The sequence below is a fragment of the Calliphora vicina genome, chromosome 1 (assembly GCF_958450345.1).
Source record: "Calliphora vicina chromosome 1, idCalVici1.1, whole genome shotgun sequence".
NCBI lineage: Eukaryota > Metazoa > Arthropoda > Insecta > Diptera > Calliphoridae > Calliphora > Calliphora vicina.
In genome coordinates this window covers 39,456,200-39,476,004 of record NC_088780.1, presented here as the reverse complement: position 1 = coordinate 39,476,004, position 19,805 = coordinate 39,456,200, and the positions used below count along the sequence as shown (strand labels likewise).

The 19,805-nt window shown below is 29.0% G+C and overlaps 2 protein-coding genes across 2 annotated transcripts in view; both read right to left on the bottom strand.

Annotated features, from left to right (window-relative positions):
- The window catches only part of LOC135958616 (uncharacterized), a 62,909-nt gene extending 44,150 nt beyond the window's left edge, over positions 1–18,759 (bottom strand). Inside the window, exon 1 of the mRNA XM_065509517.1 lies at positions 18,654–18,759. The gene's annotated coding sequence lies outside the window, so the exon portion shown is untranslated. The remainder of the gene's footprint in view (positions 1–18,653) is intronic.
- Positions 14,115–19,284, bottom strand: LOC135958629 (putative SERF-like protein). Its single transcript, XM_065509523.1, has 3 exons — positions 19,092–19,284; positions 18,654–18,759; positions 14,115–15,066 (listed from the first exon to the last, which is right to left on the bottom strand). The coding sequence occupies exons 1-3, from the start codon at positions 19,096–19,098 to the stop codon at positions 14,988–14,990; spliced, it is 192 nt and encodes a 63-aa protein (XP_065365595.1). The 5' UTR covers positions 19,099–19,284; the 3' UTR covers positions 14,115–14,987.
- Between the last annotated feature and the right edge of the window lie 521 nt (positions 19,285–19,805).

Here is a 19,805-nt window from a genome sequence, read left to right as displayed (position 1 = left end):
GGGGACTTTAAATGATAATTGTGTAGTGAATTTGTGTCTAAGTTATCCAAAATCACTAGTTTACGACAGTCTCGTAGAAATGACTGTCAGGAGCGGTAACTGTGTATGTGAAGTTACAAAATCTTTCGATAACGAAATCTCTTATAAATCGAATTTGCAATAAATACAAATATGAATGTTTTTCGATACATTTAATGAATTTTTGATACTTAAAAAAACTAAACTTTTTTGAAGAAAAATGTTTTGAAATGATAATTTTCAATTACTGATAGAGAAATGAAGAACATAATGCCAGTTTCTCGATGTCGAAAGAAGTTAGTCGATAACATTTACTGCTATTTCTATAACAAAATTTTTTGTCGAAACAATGTATTGCCCATTAATGACATAAAATTATATTTTTATTAAAAATTGGCATAATATGCATATAAATATGCATTTTGAAGTAAAATATAACAAAATATGCATTATCAATAAAATATGCAAAAATATGCACTAACAAATCGATGCCATTTTGCAGCAAAATGTGCGATTCGGATAGATAATTAGTCTACATTGTTTTTGGACGTTCGAGAAAAAACATGCATTTGCATATAAATCCGCCCCTTAGTTATCAATAATCTAAAATTCGAACTGTTCGAAAATGAGCCTGGTCTTGGTTGCTATCGCCCCGCGAAAAAAACTTTTATTTCTAAAAAAAAACCGTTCTGCTTGTATACAGTTTGCCAAAAAATATTTAAACTGGTCGTGACAGAATGGAGCTTGCTAAAGCCTTTGGGAAAAGGTATCATGATGATGTGGCCTAAACCACCAGTGAAATACCACAAATTTCAGTGAATTTATCAATAATATTTAAATTGGGAATTTAACACAGTAAAACTTTTTGGTTTTTTTTTATTTTATTTTTAGAATTTAATTAATTACAGTGTTGGAAAAAATAATAGAAACGAATGTTCTTTCACTCTTCCTGGATTTGTTCCCATAATTCGTTATTATTTTTCGGACTGAAACCCTCTAGATTCCTCTTGAGCACTCCTCAAAGGTGTTCCATTGGGTTAAGGTCCGGTGACTGCGAAGGCCATTCCATAAGAGGTACTTTGTTGACAGCAAACCAGCCTTTTGCAAATTTTGAGGAGTGCTTCTGACCATTGTCCTGCATCTTTTCCTCATAAAATGGAAGCATTATGATTTGCAATATATTTACGTAGTCCAGGGTGCATATTTTGTTCTTAATCCAATATATTGGACCGACACTAGAAGAGGGGACGTTTGCATAGAAATTTTTTGATTCCATGAGCCGCAGATGCAATGAAGTTGTGAAAAACAAATCTAGAGCAACAAAATATTAAAATAAAATAATTTTTTAACTAAAAATAAAAAGTACCGCCTCTAAAAATTGAATCCTTATACGCGTTTCTATTATATATTGACTCTTTACATTGGTAGTCATATAATGTATTAAAATATAAATGAAAATAGGAATGATTATATTTTTTTATCTTATGCTGTATGTCTGATAAACAAAACTGCATATAATTTTTTTTAACAAAACTAAACTTGGCTGATATACTTACAAAGTTTAAAAAAAAGCATTCGTTTCTATTATTTTTTCCAACACTGTATGTTCTTATTTTTATTATTAAACGAATTTTTTAATGCCAAGACAACAAATCATTATTTGTCAACAGTGCTGACAAAATTACCGCAATATTGTTGTAATAAAATGTAATAAATAAGGGGCGGATTTATATGCAAATGCATGTTTTTTCTCGAACGTCCAAAAACAATGTAGACTAATTATCTATCCGAATCGCACATTTTGCTGCAAAATGGCATCGATTTGTTAGTGCATATTTTTGCATATTTTATTGATAATGCATATTTTGTTATATTTTACTTCAAAATGCATATTTATATGCATATTATGCCAATTTTTAATAAAAATATAATTTTTTGTCATTAATGGGCAATACATTGTTTCGACAAAAAATTTTGTTATAGAAATAGCAGTAAATGTTATCGACTAACTTCTTTCGACATCGAGAAACTGGCATTATGTTCTTCATTTCTCTATCAGTAATTGAAAATTATCATTTCAAAACATTTTTCTTCAAAAAAGTTTAGTTTTTTTAAGTATCAAAAATTCATTAAATGTATCGAAAAACATTCATATTTGTATTTATTGCAAATTCGATTTATAAGAGATTTCGTTATCGAAAGATTTTGTAACTTCACATACACAGTTACCGCTCCTGACAGTCATTTCTACGAGACTGTCGTAAACTAGTGATTTTGGATAACTTAGACACAAATTCACTACACAATTATCATTTAAAGTCCCCACACTATAGATTACATAGAGACACTTAAGTGACAACTGTCTTTATGCTAGATTCCATGGGATGTATAAAGTAGCCAATTGACTTCTCTCTGCATTACAAATAGCACGTCAAATGACCCAAAATATATAAATTGGAGTCAGCCAAGTGATCAGATATTATTTCCGTCTATAAGGGATACATTTACTAATTGCTTAATAGCTGGTTTATTACGAGATAAAAATTAAGGTTGGATGCTACTTTACAGCACGATCAAAATATTGATGATTTTAAACGGAAAGTCACAATAGAGAAGCTCTAAAGATTACGGCTTTAAACAAGTATTCATACCAAGATATTACAATTAATATATCGTCCATCGTTATTTCAGAAGAAAAATTGTTTTAAAAATAGTTTTATAACTTTAATTGTTTAATTCCTGTTGCCAGCAGTTATAATTTAATTGCTGGCAACAGTGTTGTGTATTTTTTGGACATTTCGAATTCCATACTTAATTATTTTATGTTTCTGCACAAAAATATAAGTGCATATTTTTTAAATTTTTAGGTCATATTTTGATTTTTTTGAAGCATATTTTAGGCGCATATTTTCCAATAATAAATGCATGAAAATCCGCCCCCTAGTAATAAATATGTCCGCCATTTAAATCTCTCATCGCGTTCCAATACTTAGTGTAATGATATACAAATTTGAAAACATTTGTTTCAAAATGATTAAAAAAAAGTCATATAGAATTTTAAAAGATGAATAAGCGGTATGATGTTGTAGTTAAGATGACTACTCCAGTGACATCTCAGGAGTAAATGCTTTGGCAGCACTGTATTCCATGACGGACAGAACCTTCGTTTCTTCAGGCTGGTTTTTTTCCGATATAACTTGCATGAAACCTATGCAACCTGTGCTTTACAGCATTGAGTGATTCACTGGTTATCTTTCAATGAAGGTGACCACACTGGAGCTAGTTATTGATCACTGACCGACTTCCAGACCACTAGTGTTTTGAGAACCTTGTTTCTACGTGATTACAGTGACATGAGCTGAGCTGAGAAGGAATTTTGGTACTCCATCAACTAAATCGTCTAGATTGGAGCATTATCTCCTTAGTTCAGGTGCTGAAGAGCTTAACCGATGATGTCTTTTATGATAGTTGTAGATAACGTGCAATTACTACATCGATAAGGTATTTTGTAGAATCTATCCTCCTGAGTGATTGCCCCTCAGTCGCATTTTTAACGGATTATAAAATCGGCATGAGATTTTTCCAGGAATTGGGTACATAGGCAAGTTCGTTTCTAGCAGGTTAAAAACCGTTGTCAGTTATTCAACCCAAGTTTAAGAGTTTTTTCAACATCAGCATGAATATGCCGTTTGAGCCTATATCCTATGACAGTTTAGATAACTTTGTGGTCTTTGAAATATTAGTTGGCGTGTCAACAGAGACTATAGAGTTGTAAACAGGCGCAAAATGGATTATATTATTACTAAACTAAACAATTTTTAAATCAGGCACGTGATTTAAACTTTTGGTCGAATTATAGTTTTTTTTTATTAATTCGGAAGAATACAATTAGAAAGCTCTGAAATATAATTGGAAATTGCTGAAATACAGTTATAAATTTCTGAAATACAATTGTAATTGACTTAATTCCAAAAATACTGAATGTACATCACATACTGTATATAGCTTCCTGGATATTTTTCAGATCGATATCATCAATTTCCAATATAGAAAAGATATTAACAAATAGTCCCAGCAGTAGGAATTGGTACACCATCGTTTTTGAGCCCATACAGCTTCTCACAATATTTAGTTTACAAAAATTGTTAAAAACGCAGTAAAGTAAATCGAACTTTCTGGAAGCACTAAGGTAAACTAAGACAAAGCTTTAAGGCGAGGAATCACAAACAAAACTCACTGGTGTGTTTCTCATAGAGTTGTCAAACCAGTTTTCGAATTATTTGAAAAACCGTTTTTTTCCAATTTTCCGTTTTTTTTAAACCGGTTTTTACAAAAGAACGGTTTTCGAGTTAGTCGACAAACCGGTTTTTTTGTCTCGAATTATTCGACAAAATCGAATATTTTTTAAAATTTATTTTAAGATTTTATGCGATTATTTTTAATAATTTTAATACCCTTCACCAAATTATACTTAAAAATATTTTTTTAATTTTTTTTAAAAAAGCTTTTTCCAAATTATTTTTTAAATTTTTTTTTTAAAAAAATATTTTTTTGGGGAAAAATAAATTATGAGAAAAAAAAAATTTGTTTCACGAAAAAAAAATTAAAACAAAATATTTTTCTCGATTTTGACCCATTATATCTTACTATAGCCTTATATACATCGTTGCAATGGAATTTGAAATATCTATCATTAGATATCCATATTGTCTATATTAATGACCTAGTAATCCAGATATATAGATCACATATAGGACAAAAATCGAGGTTGTCCCGGTTTTTCCTTATATCTAAACCATTTGTGGGCCGATTTTAAATATCAAACGAGCCAAAAGAATTCCCGATATATTGATGTATGAATCACGTATGTAAATTATTTGGGGGCCACGGAAAGTTGATTTCAACATACAGACGGACATGGCAATATCGACTTCACTATCTATAACGATCCAGAATATATATACTTTGTGGGGTCGCAACTGAAAAATGTAGAAATTACAAGCCACTCATGTCCAGAATGTCCAGAATGGTCAGCATCTTCTGTGCTTGTACGGCCATAACAAAATTCAGTAAAACACTTTTTTACCATTAATATTGATGGTGCAGAGTTCCCATAGTATTTATCCGGCTTAGCCTTGGTTTGAGTCACGCGGTAGTCTGCTATCAATGGCTGTCAAACACAAACCAAATTACTTAGCTTGTTCAAATTTTGACAGGAGTAAACTGACAGATGCCTGTTGACTGGAGTAGTGTTGCCCTTTCAGTTAAGAGGCGGGAAATTCAAAAATTCACGGACTTATTTTGGGTCTTCCATCAATATTTCAATGTGTTACAAACAGAATGACAAAATCAATATACCCCCATCTATTTGGTGATGGGTATAAAAACAACCATCAAATTTGGTGTCACCAAACATTTTGTAAAGTCACAAGAGGAGAGATTGTCTTCAATGTTTAGTACAAGTGGATACTTTAGACACAATGTGATCACGTTGTGTTTATACTTCCATGCCAGCCAAGAAACCATCTCAACGACGAATCATCATCATGGTCAATACTTAGTTGTTTAAGATTCTTTTGTAACTGTGTTGTTTGTTTTTTTTTCAGTTGAAATCTTGGCTTTAACGTTAATTCTAAATGCCTTATTTAGTTTTGAATGTTGTAGTTGCAGTTAGTTGTTATTGTTGGTTTTCTTAAAAAGATATTTTGTGTTTTAATACTCGTATTCGTAGATGTCCTTATTTATATGATAAGATTCCGTTAGGCATAATATTTCCCACTACTATTTACTATTAAATAAAAAAAATAAAGATTTTGATTGCAATTGGTTGGTTGGATTGGATTGAATGGTTGGTTGGCTGGTTGGTTGTTTGTTTTTAGTTTGGTTTGGTTGGCCTCAATATCTTTTTATGGTTTGCGTGTTGATGCCTCTTATATTTTGTTACTTTTCTATTTTGCTGTTTTATTTGTTTATTGTAAATATTTCATTTGTGGCATATTTAGTTAGACAATGTAGTGGACATAGTTTTCCTATAATTGTTGTAGTTGTTATTTATTATTACTTTTGTTGTTGCTGCTTAAATCCACTTGGATTTAAATTTCTCTAAACCAGACTATTTATTCCTGGAATTAACGTTTTCTAGCTTGAAAATATTTAAACTCTACTTTTGTTGGGGATTTAAACAGTCGCTATTAGTTTTTTTTTATTGTCATTGTCGTCTTCGTCATAAGTTTCGTTAGCAGACATTTTGTCACTTGTGTTTTAACATTTCCATGAATTCAGAAATAGTGTAATTTTTGCTATTGTAAGCAATTGAAAATGTTTTTTAAAAAAAGCATTTATTTTTTGTAGAAACACATGTAATATGCATTTTTAATAGGAAAATAGAAATAAATACAAGTTGCAGCGTCATAAATTATGAAGGCGTTAAGGTTTGTGTTATTCGTGGAAATACAAACATATTAAGGAAGCAGAGAAATTTACTTTTAATTTATATAAAGATAAATTGAAAGCCATTTTAATCTGCAGATTTAACTGTTGCTTTGTGAAAGTTGCTAATGCAGGGAAACTTTTTAATCATGTACAAAATCAAGCAGCAGTGATTTCGTGATTTATAATCGTAATCGATTGTTTTCATGAAACAATATAGTTGGTACTAGATTTGAAAACTCGGTTTCCGGAATAACCGAAAAAGTGTGTTTTTAAAAAAACCTTTTTTGATTATTGTCTTTTAAAAAACCCGATTAAATGGTTAACCGGTTAATATTAATTTTTTATTTAGCATTTTTGAATTTTTAAAGCTCTATCTTTATGCAATTATTTCATATCTTTTACGAAATATTGTCAAATACTATAAATTTCTATAAAATAAATCAATATTTTTAAAAACGGTATCAAAGTTTTTCATAAATTAAAACCGGTTAACCGTCATACAAAAACCGGTTTGTCAAAAAACCGAAACCAGTGGAGTTTACAAAGATGATAAAACCGGTTGACCGGTTTTTGCTTTCGGTTTTGGATACTCTAACTAGCACTCAACCAGGACAATGTTGGTTCTCTTCGACTGAAAATTCAAAGTGGAGAACACCATCATGACGACACTTGGATGTGTAAAGCTAAACTATCGGAAGAGGTGAAATACTTTGGTATTTATTATTGTAATTTCTACATTTTTCATTTCATTATAGATATCGGAGTCAATTAAGCCATGTCCGTCTGTCTGTCTGTTGAAATCAACTTTCCGAAGTCCCCAAATAACTTACATACACAATTCATGCATCAATATCTCCGGAATTCTTCCGGCTCAGTTGCTATTTAAAATCCAGAAAATCGGTTCACAAATGGCTAAGATATAAGGAAAAAATCATGACAACATCGATTTTTTACCTATATATTAATATAGACAATATGGATATCTAATGATAGATATTTAAAAGACTTTTGCAATGACGTATGTAAAACCATAGTAAGTTGGACCTACAATGGGTCAAAATCGGAAAAAATATTTTTTAACACGAATTCTTTTTTTTACCAAAATTTTTTTTCGCTAAATATTCAAAAAAAAAAATTTAAAAAACAAAAAAAAAATTGTTTTAATTTAAAAAAAACAATACGAAAAAACAAGTAAGAGAGCTATATTCGGCTGTGCCGAATCTTATATACCCTTCACCAAATTATACTTTAAAATAATTTTTTTTAGGTAAACAAAATTTAATTTTTTAATTGTTTTTCAAAATTTTTTTTGAATTGTTTTTTGAATTTTTTTTAAAATTTTTTTTTTTTTAGTTTTCCAAAAATTTTTTTTTTTTTTTAAAAAAATGTATGACAAAAAAATTTTTTTGATAAAAAAAATTCGGGTTAAAAAATATTTTTCCCGATTTTGACCCATTGTAGGTCTAACTTACTATCTACATCGTTGCAATGGACTTTGAAATATCTATCATTAGATATCCATATTGTCTATATTAATGAGTTAGTAATCCAGATATAGATCAAAAATAGGTCAAAAATCGAGGTTGTCCCGGTTTTTTGCTCATATTTCCGTTATTTATGGACCGATTTTGCTGATTTTAAATAGTAAATTTCTCGAAAGCATGTCTGACAGAATTATTGAAGATTTGGATCCCGAAGATATCTGGGGTCTTCAGAAAATTGATTTCAACAGACGGACATGGCTTAATTGACTCCGCTATCTATAAGGATCCAGAATATATATACTTTATAGGGTCGGAAATGAAAAATGTAGAAATTACAAACGGAATGACAAACTTATATATACCCTTCTCACGAAGCTGAAGGGTATAAAAAAATTTGTTTAATTATTATACCCTTCACCTTCGTGAGAAGGGTATATATAAGTTTGTCATTCCGTTTGTAATTTCTACATTTTTCATTTCCGACCCTATAAAGTATATATATTCTGGATCCTTATAGATAGCGGAGTCGATTAAGCCATGTCCGTCTGTCTGTCCGTCTGTCTGTCTGTTGAAATCAATTTTCTGAAGGCCCCAGATATCTCCGGGATCCAAATCTTCAATAATTCTGTCAGACATGCTTTCGAGAATTTTGCTATTTAAAATCAGCAAAATCGGTCCACAAATGGCTGAGATATGAGGAAAAAACCAAGACAACCTCGATTTTTGACCTATTTTTTTACCTATATCTGGATTACTAAGACATTAATATAGACAATATGGATATCTAATGATAGATATTTCAAAGACATTTTCAACGACGTATATAAGACCATAGTAAGTTGGACCTACAATGGGTCAAAATCGGGAAAAAAATTTTGAACCCGAATTTTTTTTTTTTTTTTTAAAAATTTAAGAAACAAAAAAAAATTTTTTAAAATTTAAAAAAAAAAAATTTTAAATTTAAAAAAAAAAAAATTTTTAATTTAAAAAAAAAAAAATTTAAAATAACAATCGAAAATTTTTTTTTCCAAAAGATTCAAAAAGCAACTGGAAAAAAAATTAAATATTTTTGTTTACCTAAAAATATTTAAAATTTTGAAGTATAATTTGGTGAAGGGTATATAAGATTCGGCACAGCCGAATATAGCACTCTTACTTGTTTTTTTTTGTCTTAGACATTTCGTTTTGTTATACTCTTCAGCTTCGTGAGAAGGGTATATATAAGTTTGTCATTCCGTTTGTAATTTCTATATTTTTCATTTCCGACCCTATAAAGTATATATATTCTGGATCCTTGTAGATAGCGGAGTCGATTAAGCCATGTCCGTCTGTTGAAATCAATTTTCTGAAGACCCCAGATATCTTCGGGATCCAAATCTTCAATAATTCTGTCAGACATGCTTTCGAGAAGTTTGCTATTTAAAATCAGCAAAATCGGTCCATAAATAACGGAGATATGAGCGGAGATAGCGGAGTCGATTAAGCCATGTCAGTCTGTCTGTCTGTCCGTCTGTCTGTTGAAATCAATTTTCTGAAGGCCCCAGATATCTCCGGGATCCAAATCTTCAACAATTCTGTCAGACATACTTTCGAGAACTTTGCTATTTAAAATCAGCAAAATCCGTCCATAAATAACGGAGATATGAGCAAAAATCCGAGACAACCTCTGAAAATTTCATCAAAAAACACAATGTATTGCATGCTTTGAAAAAAAAGCAACAAAACGTATGGTTGTTGCTTTGGCGTTGTTGTTGTTTTTTATACAACTAAACGTTTGTTTGGTTGTGTGTTGGTTTTTTTGATAAAAAAACAACAAAACGTATGTTTGGATGTGCAAGCTTTGCGTATTTTGTTTCTTTTGTGTTTTGTTTCTTTTGGCGTTGTTGTTGTTTTTTATACAACTAAACTTTTGTTTGGTTGTGTGTTGGTTTTTTTGACAAAAAATCAACAAATCGTATGTTTGAATGTGCATGCTTTGCGTATTTTGTTTTTCTTTTGTGTTTTGTTTCTTTTGGCGTTGTTGTTGTTTTTTATACAATTAAACGTATGTTTGGCAAGGTTGCCAATTTAGCCATTTTCCGGCTAGATCTAGCGATTTTATTTTCATTTAGCCATAAAAAAATGGCTAGATTTAATCTAGCCGGAAGATCTAGCCATTTTATTTTGTCCTAGCCTTTTTTATTTTATACTTTTCTTGAACATTTTAGTAATTTTTTAAAAATAAAACAGTATTTTTTATCAAATGACAAAGAAACAGTCCTTTTAAACAAGTTCGTCTGTTGATGATTTGATGAGAATATTATTGGTTTTATGAAAACAGTCTTCTAAATTGTTTGAAAAGGACAATTTATCAAAAAGGAAAAAAAAATATTGATATTACAATCTTTAAATCTGCTAAACCCCATTAACACGAAGTCGGTAAAAATTTTACATCTTTGATACTGCCTCCACCAGTAGTTTGGCTTCCTTCTATTGTTTGACCGTTTGATTGGCATGGATGCATCGCAGGCTGTTATCAATGCTACTGCGATTTGTTCTGCCATGTCTACTACCCGCTTTCATCGATTTGATGACTACAAAAAGCTTTTTTGCTGTTGACATGTGTTATTATGTTCGAAAACTTTTTAAAACTGTTAAAATAATCTGATGACAATATTATGTTCGAAACTTTTTTAAAGCTGTTTATAATCTCTAACCCCCATTAACGCAAAGTCTGGTTAGGTGCTAACTAATAGTTTTACTGCCGTTTAAAACTGTCAGTATAACTATTAGTTAACACATAACCAGACTTCGTGGCAATGGGGGCAAGAAATTTAATATTTTTGAATTTGTATTCAGTTATTTTTGGGTTTTAGCCATTTCTAGCCATTTTTATTTCAAAATCTAGCCATTTTCTGAGCTGAAGAGTTGGCAACCTTGATGTTTGGATGTGTTGGTTTCATTGCCTTGCGTATTTTGTTTTTGTTTTTTCTTTTGGTGTTCTGTTTCGTTTGGCGTTGTTGTTGTTTTTTGTGTTCTTGATAAATTTAGGATGCTGTAAGCTGAAAGTGGTCAATGTACATATACATACCTATATACTAATTATAAAAAATAATAATGCATCCACAACAAAGGTGAAGGGTATATAAGATTCGGCATAGCCGAATATAGCACTCTTACTTGTTATACCCTTCAGCTTCGTCAGAAGGGTATATATAAGTTTGTCATTCCGTTTGTAATTTCTACATTTTTCATTTCCGACCCTATAAAGTATATATATTCTGGATCCTTATAGATAGCGGAGTCGATTAAGCCATGTCCGTCTGTCTGTCTGTCTGTCCGTCTGTCTGTCTGTCTGTCTGTCTGTCTGTCTGTTGAAATCAGTTTTCTGAAGACCCCAGATATCTTCGGGATCCAAATCTTCAATAATTCTGTCAGACATGCTTTCGAGAATTTTGCTATTTAAAATCAGCAAAATCGGTCCACAAATGGCTGAGATATGAGGAAAAAACCAAGACAACCTCGATTTTTGACCTATTTTTTTACCTATATCTGGATTACTAAGACATTAATATAGACAATATGGATATCTAATGATAGATATTTCAAAGACATTTGCAACGACGTATATAAGACCATAGAAAGTTGGACCTACAATGGGTCAAAATCGGGAAAAAAAATTTTGAACCAGATTTTTTTTTTAAAAAACAAAAAACCAAAAAAAAAATTTTAAATTTAAAAAAAAAAAATTTTTAAATTTAAAAAAAAAAATTTTAAAATTTAAAAAAAAAAAATTTTAAATTTAAAAAAAAAATTAAAATAACAATCGAAAAAATTTTTTTTTCCAAAAAATTCAAAAAACAACTGGAAAAAAAATTAAAATTTTGAAGTATAATTTGGTGAAGGGTATTTAAGATTCGGCACAGCCTAATATAGCACTCTTACTTGTTTTTTTCTAATTTTCTTTTGTTTGACGTTGTAGGGAATGTATAATTGAGAACGTAATTTCTAATAATTGTACCTTGCTTGTTCTGCTTTGTATATACCCTTCTCACGAAGGTGAAGGGTATAAAAAATATTCCAAAAAATTAAAAAACAACATTGGAAAAAATAAATAAAATTTGTTTACCTAAAAATATTTAAAATTTTTATTTTGAAGAATAATTTGGTGAAGGATATAAGATTCGGCACAGCCGAATATAGCTCTCTTACTTGTTAGATATAAAAATATCCTAGTAGTGAAACACGGATGAGAGGCTTACAAAAGTTAAATTATAGAAAATTCTGTACTAAATCGTTTTCTATGACCTTCATTCATCCGGCGATTGGATTCCATAATTGATATTCTGGATATGGAGGTTTGGCTGACATTCCAGAAACTGTGCAGTATTCACAGATGGAGGTAGAGATGGGTGCGCGCACGTGCGGTTTTTTACAGCGTCTTTCAGGCTAGAACGACTGTAGACTATAGCGGACAAGGCGACTATCACAAAAAGTTTACAGAGGTGAAGAGTTTGATGTTTCAAAAATGCTAGAATAAGTTGCTAGAACAGCTCACCTTTATGGTTATAAAGGGACATTACACGGTCAACCTGTATTGATACCAGGATATTATGTAGGTCATATGGTAAGTGTGTATGGTATCATGAATGAACTTGCAAGATTTGTTTTGGACTCGATGGAGACACCAGAGGACCAATATTGGATATATGAAGGTCTTGTTGGCATCTTCTGAAGCTTGGACAAGAAAAATCAATGTAGCGTCGTATAACATATTTAGTTGCTCTCTTGTCAATAGCGGTTCTCTAGTATGGCTCGGATATTTCATGATGACGGTATCACTTACATGAGGAGGCGAGTCAGACATTCGTTTTAAAAACGAAAACATTACTCGGATTCGGTTTACAGAACATAGGGGAACATAATGTATAGCTGACAAGAACGTTTCTTATGTCATTATTGCAGCGACATTTAGGACGTCATCCCATCTAGATGTAATATAAAAACCATTCAATTCTGACACAGAGTTTCATTTTTTCACTGACAAATATTGAAGTTTTTTCCCTTATTGAACTGAAATAAGTAAGAAAGTATGGTCGGTCAAGCCCGAAATGAGCAAAAACATTTTTCTTTAAAAATTTCAATAATTTATTTTCGTGAATAATTTTCGGAAGATGCCCTTATATCACTTTCTGAGTCGATTGGTATACATTAAGGTGTTAGACTAATAATTTTGGACGTTACAAACATCAGCACAAACGCATTAAACCCTCCCCACTATGGTGCTGGAGGTGACTACCGCAAAAAATGGACAGTATTTAGTATCCATATAGTCAATACCTTCACACCACTAGAGAAATATTTTGAACTGTTACAGTGAACGAAGAATTGTTCCTTCATTTTAAATCGTTTCCATGTTTGCTTCTCTCTCACTGTCATAATGAGTCAAAAAAACTTGAGCCCTAGTCACTATTAGGTAATCACAGACTACTGATTGAACCCTGATTATCTTTATTTTTTCTTTAAAGGAAACGGTTTTTGCAGAATATTAAAAATTAGTATTTGTAGACTTTTTCGTACAAAAATCAATCGCAATTAAACGGCAATCCTAAAGGTATGCAACAGTTTCTACTAGTTATTAAAATGTTTTCTTTCACAAGTCCCACAGTGGGCTAAGTAAAAAAGGGGTAATAAGTCTGTAACTTCTAAACGTTGCGTACTAGATTAAAGAAACAGGTTGCATTTTATATTTAATCTAGTACAAAACTGTCAATGGCGTAAAACGCCAATGCCTAACACGTTAAGGCTGAATATCTAGAAGTATTTTGGCCAACCTTGTCTACATTCCATAAAATCTGACTAGAAAAGCGTCTTTATTTTACAATATTTGAGATTTATGAAGTACGACTGACTAATAATACGTAAGCAACTGCCTAAATTGATTTGAAAGGGAAATATTTTAAAATAATAATGTGAAATTCGTACAAGTTTTGTGGGCATCATCCATCTGCTTTCAAATTTATTTTGAATTCATTACATATTTAAGCACCCGAATAATGTTTGTATTGAACCAAGACTCTAGTAGTAAAGAAAATTCTGTTATTTTGCCATCATTGTTAGATGTGTATAAAACTGTTCATATAAATAAATTTTTCGAAATATCCCGGTATGACTACACAAAAGAAAGAATATAAAAAATGGTTTGTTTAATATTTTAAATTTTATTACCTTTGCTATTTTTGTTTTTTTTTCTATTATCGATATTTTTTATACAATTTATTTATGGTTTACAGTTTTTGCTTGTATACGCTTAAATGTTAATTATTTATAATTTTTTGTAATTTTTCTTACGTTTTTCTCTTATTAAACTTAATATCATCTTATAAAACTAAGAAATAAAAAATTAAAAGAAAAATTATTTAAAACTAATCACTAATACACAATTCGTTTTTTGTTTCTTTCTCAATTGATGGCGAGTTCTAAAAACGTTTTACTTTTACTTAATTTTGTTTATATTGAGGCTTAGAGATTTGCATTTTAGAATTTATTTTATACAAGGGATTAAAAATAAAAAGCATGTAAAAAATAAATAACCATGATGAAGAAACTCAGTGCTTATTTAAAATTTGATGGGTTTTTTTTTAAATAAAAAGAATTACAAAATTGTGAATGAATGTGTGTATGTCGGGGGTTTGTTTATAAATAGTTGATTTTAATGAGAGGCGCTAAATTGACACAATGCAAATATTTTAAAACAAATTATTGACTCTGAGGAACTTGTATGTAATACCAAAACGTAATAAGTGATTGCTGGGTTGGAGGGAAAGAAAATTGTTTAATTAAAACTATTTAAATGAAGAGTGATTTCTAATTATTTGCCCGTGTAAATGTTATTAATTATAGCTTTTGTTTTAAGTGTAGAGAACACACATATACATATTAGAATGTTTTGCATTTTTATACATAATTTTGGAAATCACTTGGTTTTCTTTTTATTGAATTTTTCTATACCAGTTGTGTAGTTGTTTTTGTTGTTTTGAGTGGCCTCACTAAAATTTGTCAAAGTTTATCATTTTATTTTACTTTGCGAGCCGCTAGTTTTGCAGCGTCCTCCTCTTTTTTGCGTTGTTTCTCACGCATCAAATCGGCATCTCTGTTACAAAAAAAAAAAAAAAATGAATTGTTTTATTCAGAATATTTTTATGAATGAATATGAAGTGAGATGGAAAAAATAATGAAATTGAATTGAAAAAAAAAGAAATTAAGTCGAAATATGTATTTATTTGGTAAGGATTTGGAAAGAACACTTTGGCAAATATAACAATTATTGCTAAGAGAGACATTTTAAAAATTCTTAAATTTGTACGAATAATTGTAAGAATAAAATTATACTAAGCCATCGAATTTTCGAACACGATTTAAAAAGTTTATTATTTATTGAAAATTTTTAAATTGTTTTTAGAAATTTAGAATTTTGAAATTCTGAGATTATTTTGGCAATTTTCAAAATTAAGACGAATTTTTTAACATATCTTAAAAAGTGAAAATTTGGATCTATTTTTTTAATTTCAAATAAAACTAAAATCATTTTTTAAAGACCCTAATGATATAGAGATTATAGTTTTTTAAATTCATGAGTTTTGAATTTTTTTTTCAGAAATTTTTAAATTCGAATCTGTTTAATCAAACAATAATTATTTATTTAAAGAATCCTTAAGTGAAAAAGATTATTTTGACAGTGTTAAACATTTTTCGAACTTAAGTTCGAATTTGGGTACATATCTTAAAAATCATACAGGTACATGCATATTCTGAAACTACATGAAAATACTCTAAAATTTCTGAGTTGCGATTTTTTTTTCCAAAGTTTCCATATTCGAAATTGGAAAATGTAAAAAATTTACTTCAAATAATTTTTTAAATTTTCTACTGAGAAAATTTTGAAATTTTAAAAATTTTTAATTTCGAAATTGGGAAATGTATATTTTTGACCTTAAATAAAACTAAAATTATTTTTTAAGTATCTTTAAGGTAAAGACATTAGACAATTTTTTGAACTGAAGTTCGAATTTTCGAACATATCTTAAAAAGCATATATTTTGAAATAATAATTTAAAATTCATGAAAATTTTTTCCAACATATCTAAATTCGAAATTGAAAAATGTAAGAAAACTTAAATTAAACTAAAATTGTTTTTTTTTTTGAAAATCCTGAATAGAAAGAAATTTTGAACTTTTCGGATTTTCGAACATGAAAATTCGAAATTTGGAAATTTTAAAAAATTACCTTTAATAAAACTAAAATTAACTGCTGCATAAAATTTGGTTTTTAAGTTCGAAATTTGAACATGTGAGAAAAGGTGGAAAAATCAAACTAAAATTATTTTTTTACGAATTCTTAAGTGAAAGAGATTATATTGGAAGCATTAAACATTTTTAGAAATTTCGAACATATCTTAAAAAAAAACGTATATTGTGAAACCTACATTATCCGATGTTTTTATAAAATGTTTAGCTCATTCAATGAATTCACAGTAACTAAAGACGTCTTTATTAGTGCGCTGCTTTTATAATACAAACAAGTATGAATTTTGAGTAAAAATTTAAATTTTTACAAAAACTATATATGAAAAATAAACAAGAGATTATTTTAATAGCTTTTTAAATTGCTAGAACATGAATTCAAAATTTCGATACTATATGGCTGCTTTATGCCTATTCGATTTATGAAAACTGGTACAAAACCATGACAATAATTGTGATTAAATTTAAATTGAATGCTTTTATAAGATCTACTTTTATATTGTTAAAAAAGTGTGAAAATAACAAACATTTTATAGATCTGTAAATAACAAATGATTTTAATTTGCACTTTTATTAAGAAAAAAAAAATACATAAACTCTTTATGTAATCTATTAATCAGTTTGTTTCATAATACATACTTGATGGTAAAAAAAATAAAAATTATTAAATTTCCATAAAATGTTTATCTCATCTCTGCTAAGAGTTTTGTCATTAGTTCTAAAGCCATACTTTTTGCAGGCATTTGTTTTTATAAACTTTCATCTAAATGTTTTATTAGTTGTAAAATGCTCCACGTGTTAATATTTTCAAACAAAATTGTGTTTCATAATTTGCATAGAATTCTAAACATATTTAAATTTTAGCCAGCTTGGCAGTTGGCAAATTTTTGCAAATCAAAAATTAGAAGCATAAATAAGCCAGGTTTTGGAATTTTCGTTTGTATCTTAAGCTAGTTTTATTAATTTATGTAAATTATTTTGAAAACAAAAGAAGTTTAGTTCTTTCTATTTTTAGTTGGTAAAAATAATTAAAACTTTAAATTACGAGCTTTCAAAATTAGCTTTAGCTTCAAAGAATGCATGGAAAAGGGTTGTTGTAACAGTTCCACTGTTTCCTGAAAGTTTTTTCATGGGGAAAACCTATTCGGATTAAATAATCTTTGGACGAGTAATGCCCGTAACTTCAACAAATAGATATCTCGGTGTAAAATTCATAACAGATAAATTTACTTACAATAAAGTTTGACATTAATTTCAAATCAATAACTAATTAAAGATAAATATATATTTGTTGAAATTACGGGCACAAGACTTGGGTCTTTTCGGAGCTAATATCCCATTGTCGTGGAAATAATGAAAAAGGGCAGTAGGAAATGGTGTATGATATGTTTAACAATTGGCTTAATAATGTTTAATGTCAACAGTATTAATAATGTTTATTATTATCAGTTCTAATTAATATTATGTCAAGTAAAAAAGTTTATTACATAGCAATAACTATTACAAAATTTCTATTTCTCAATTTCTAAGCTAATTAAATTTAAAATTTTGTCCAATTAATATGGATTAGTTGGCTTCATTATCAGTCCAATTATGAATAAAAATTCCCCAGGAGTTTTTTCCCTTTTCTCATTTTTCCTATTCAAAGGGAAAAACTCCCGGTGAACAAACTCTCGCCGAATTTTTTATTAATAATTGAGCTGTATATAAATTCATTCAGTTTCCTTTTGATAACATTTTTCATTTTTGTTAATAATCTTAACAAATTCTTTTAGTTTTAATTAGGTTAATTCAACGCATGTTTTATTATTTATTTAATATGTAAAACACTTGTGTACATAATTTGTAGATCAATAGAGATTGTGTCACAGAAATTTATTAAAAAAAAAAAACGAAATTACATTGAAAATATGTGTAATATTTAGGAATAGCAATGAAATATTTAACTAACAACTTATTTATTTATCAAACCTGATATATTGATAGTAAATTACAAATTAATTTTAACCACGAGAAAGATGTTCTTTCTCCACTTTCGTCTAAATACAATTTATTCCTAAATTGAAATTGAATAATGATTAATCATTTTAATGATGCAGTCGGGGAAATCATAGTTATTCTAGTTCCATAAATAACATCTCCAAGTAAATATTAACCAAGGTTTTTTGATCCTGTGGCTATTGCAATATCAATAAAAGTACGTTTTTCCCTAGTTTAACATTAACAAATCAGTTTCTTTATATTTTTTGCCGGTAATTAATTGTTCAGCTATTTCAGTTTTTAAGAAAATATAGCAAACTTTTTACTATTTGTTTTAAAGGCCAATGACCGCTATAGATATATTTGCACAGGTTCATATGATAATTTTTGTTTTATGAATATATTAATGAGTTATGAATAAAATACACATAAATATTAAAAAACATTTCTAAATACCTTTGTTTACGTTGTTCGACGGTTAAATTGTCAGTACGTTTGCCTTTGGTCAATTCAGCTTGTTTCTTGGCGTTCTTCTGACGGGCTAAATCACGTTGATTTCCACCTAATTAACAATAATTAAAGAAAGAAGAAAAAATAATTAAAATGCGAAAAAATTGGCAATGAAATCGATATATGCATGTTTCTAATTAGCAATTGTATAAAAAGCTAAAAATAATGTTTACACGCACTAAAACAAACACAACAATCACAATTATTTTAAAAATAAACTACCTATAACTAAGTAAAACTAAATAAACATTCATTTCGCAACAAAAAAAAACTGATAAGCTAAAACAGCTATTGCACAAACGTTTGTAATTTTTTTTTTACTTCCTCTAGCAAAAGAAAATTTTCACTAGACAATTTTTTTTTCTTTTCACAACTTTTACTTACGAGTCATGTTTGCTGTTGTGTATTTGAAATTAATTTATTGAAAGTTAATTAAATTCAAGGACTCTTTTTTTATATTGCGTGGCCAAAACGCCAATTTCTTTTAACAAAACTTCTATACAAAAATTGTACGTCTGTGTTCTGGATTTTTCTAATTTTTCCTCTGCGCTCCCGTTCAGCGATGACAACGTTTCGTTGAAGTCTTGTTTTTTGTTGTTATTATTCGTTCGTTTTTATATACTCGTTGTTTAAGCGCAAGCACATGCTTGTCGCCATGTAAATGGCCGTTACTACACCACATACATAGTTGTATTTTGTAAATAATGGGCGATAATTGAGATAGAGTTGTATTACAATTATTATATTAGTAAATTTTATTCAAATTAATTTAGTTATTACAACAATTCAGTATTATTTTTCTGCAATTGAATAAAATGTTATTGAACATTTTACTGTGCATGTCTATTATAATAAATTGTTTTAGATTATGTATTTTTGTTAAACTTTAATGATTTAAAGCCGTGAAATTTTATTTTAATAGAAAATTTACTAGGTAATTTGGAAAAATATCTTTAGAAAATATATGTACATATTTATGTATGCTAAAATGACGATTAAATCCGGAAAATTTCTACATAAATTTTCTACTGAAAGTTACAGAATTATTTATGCACAGATTAAACAGATTTGTTGCCGATCGAATGATTTGATTATATC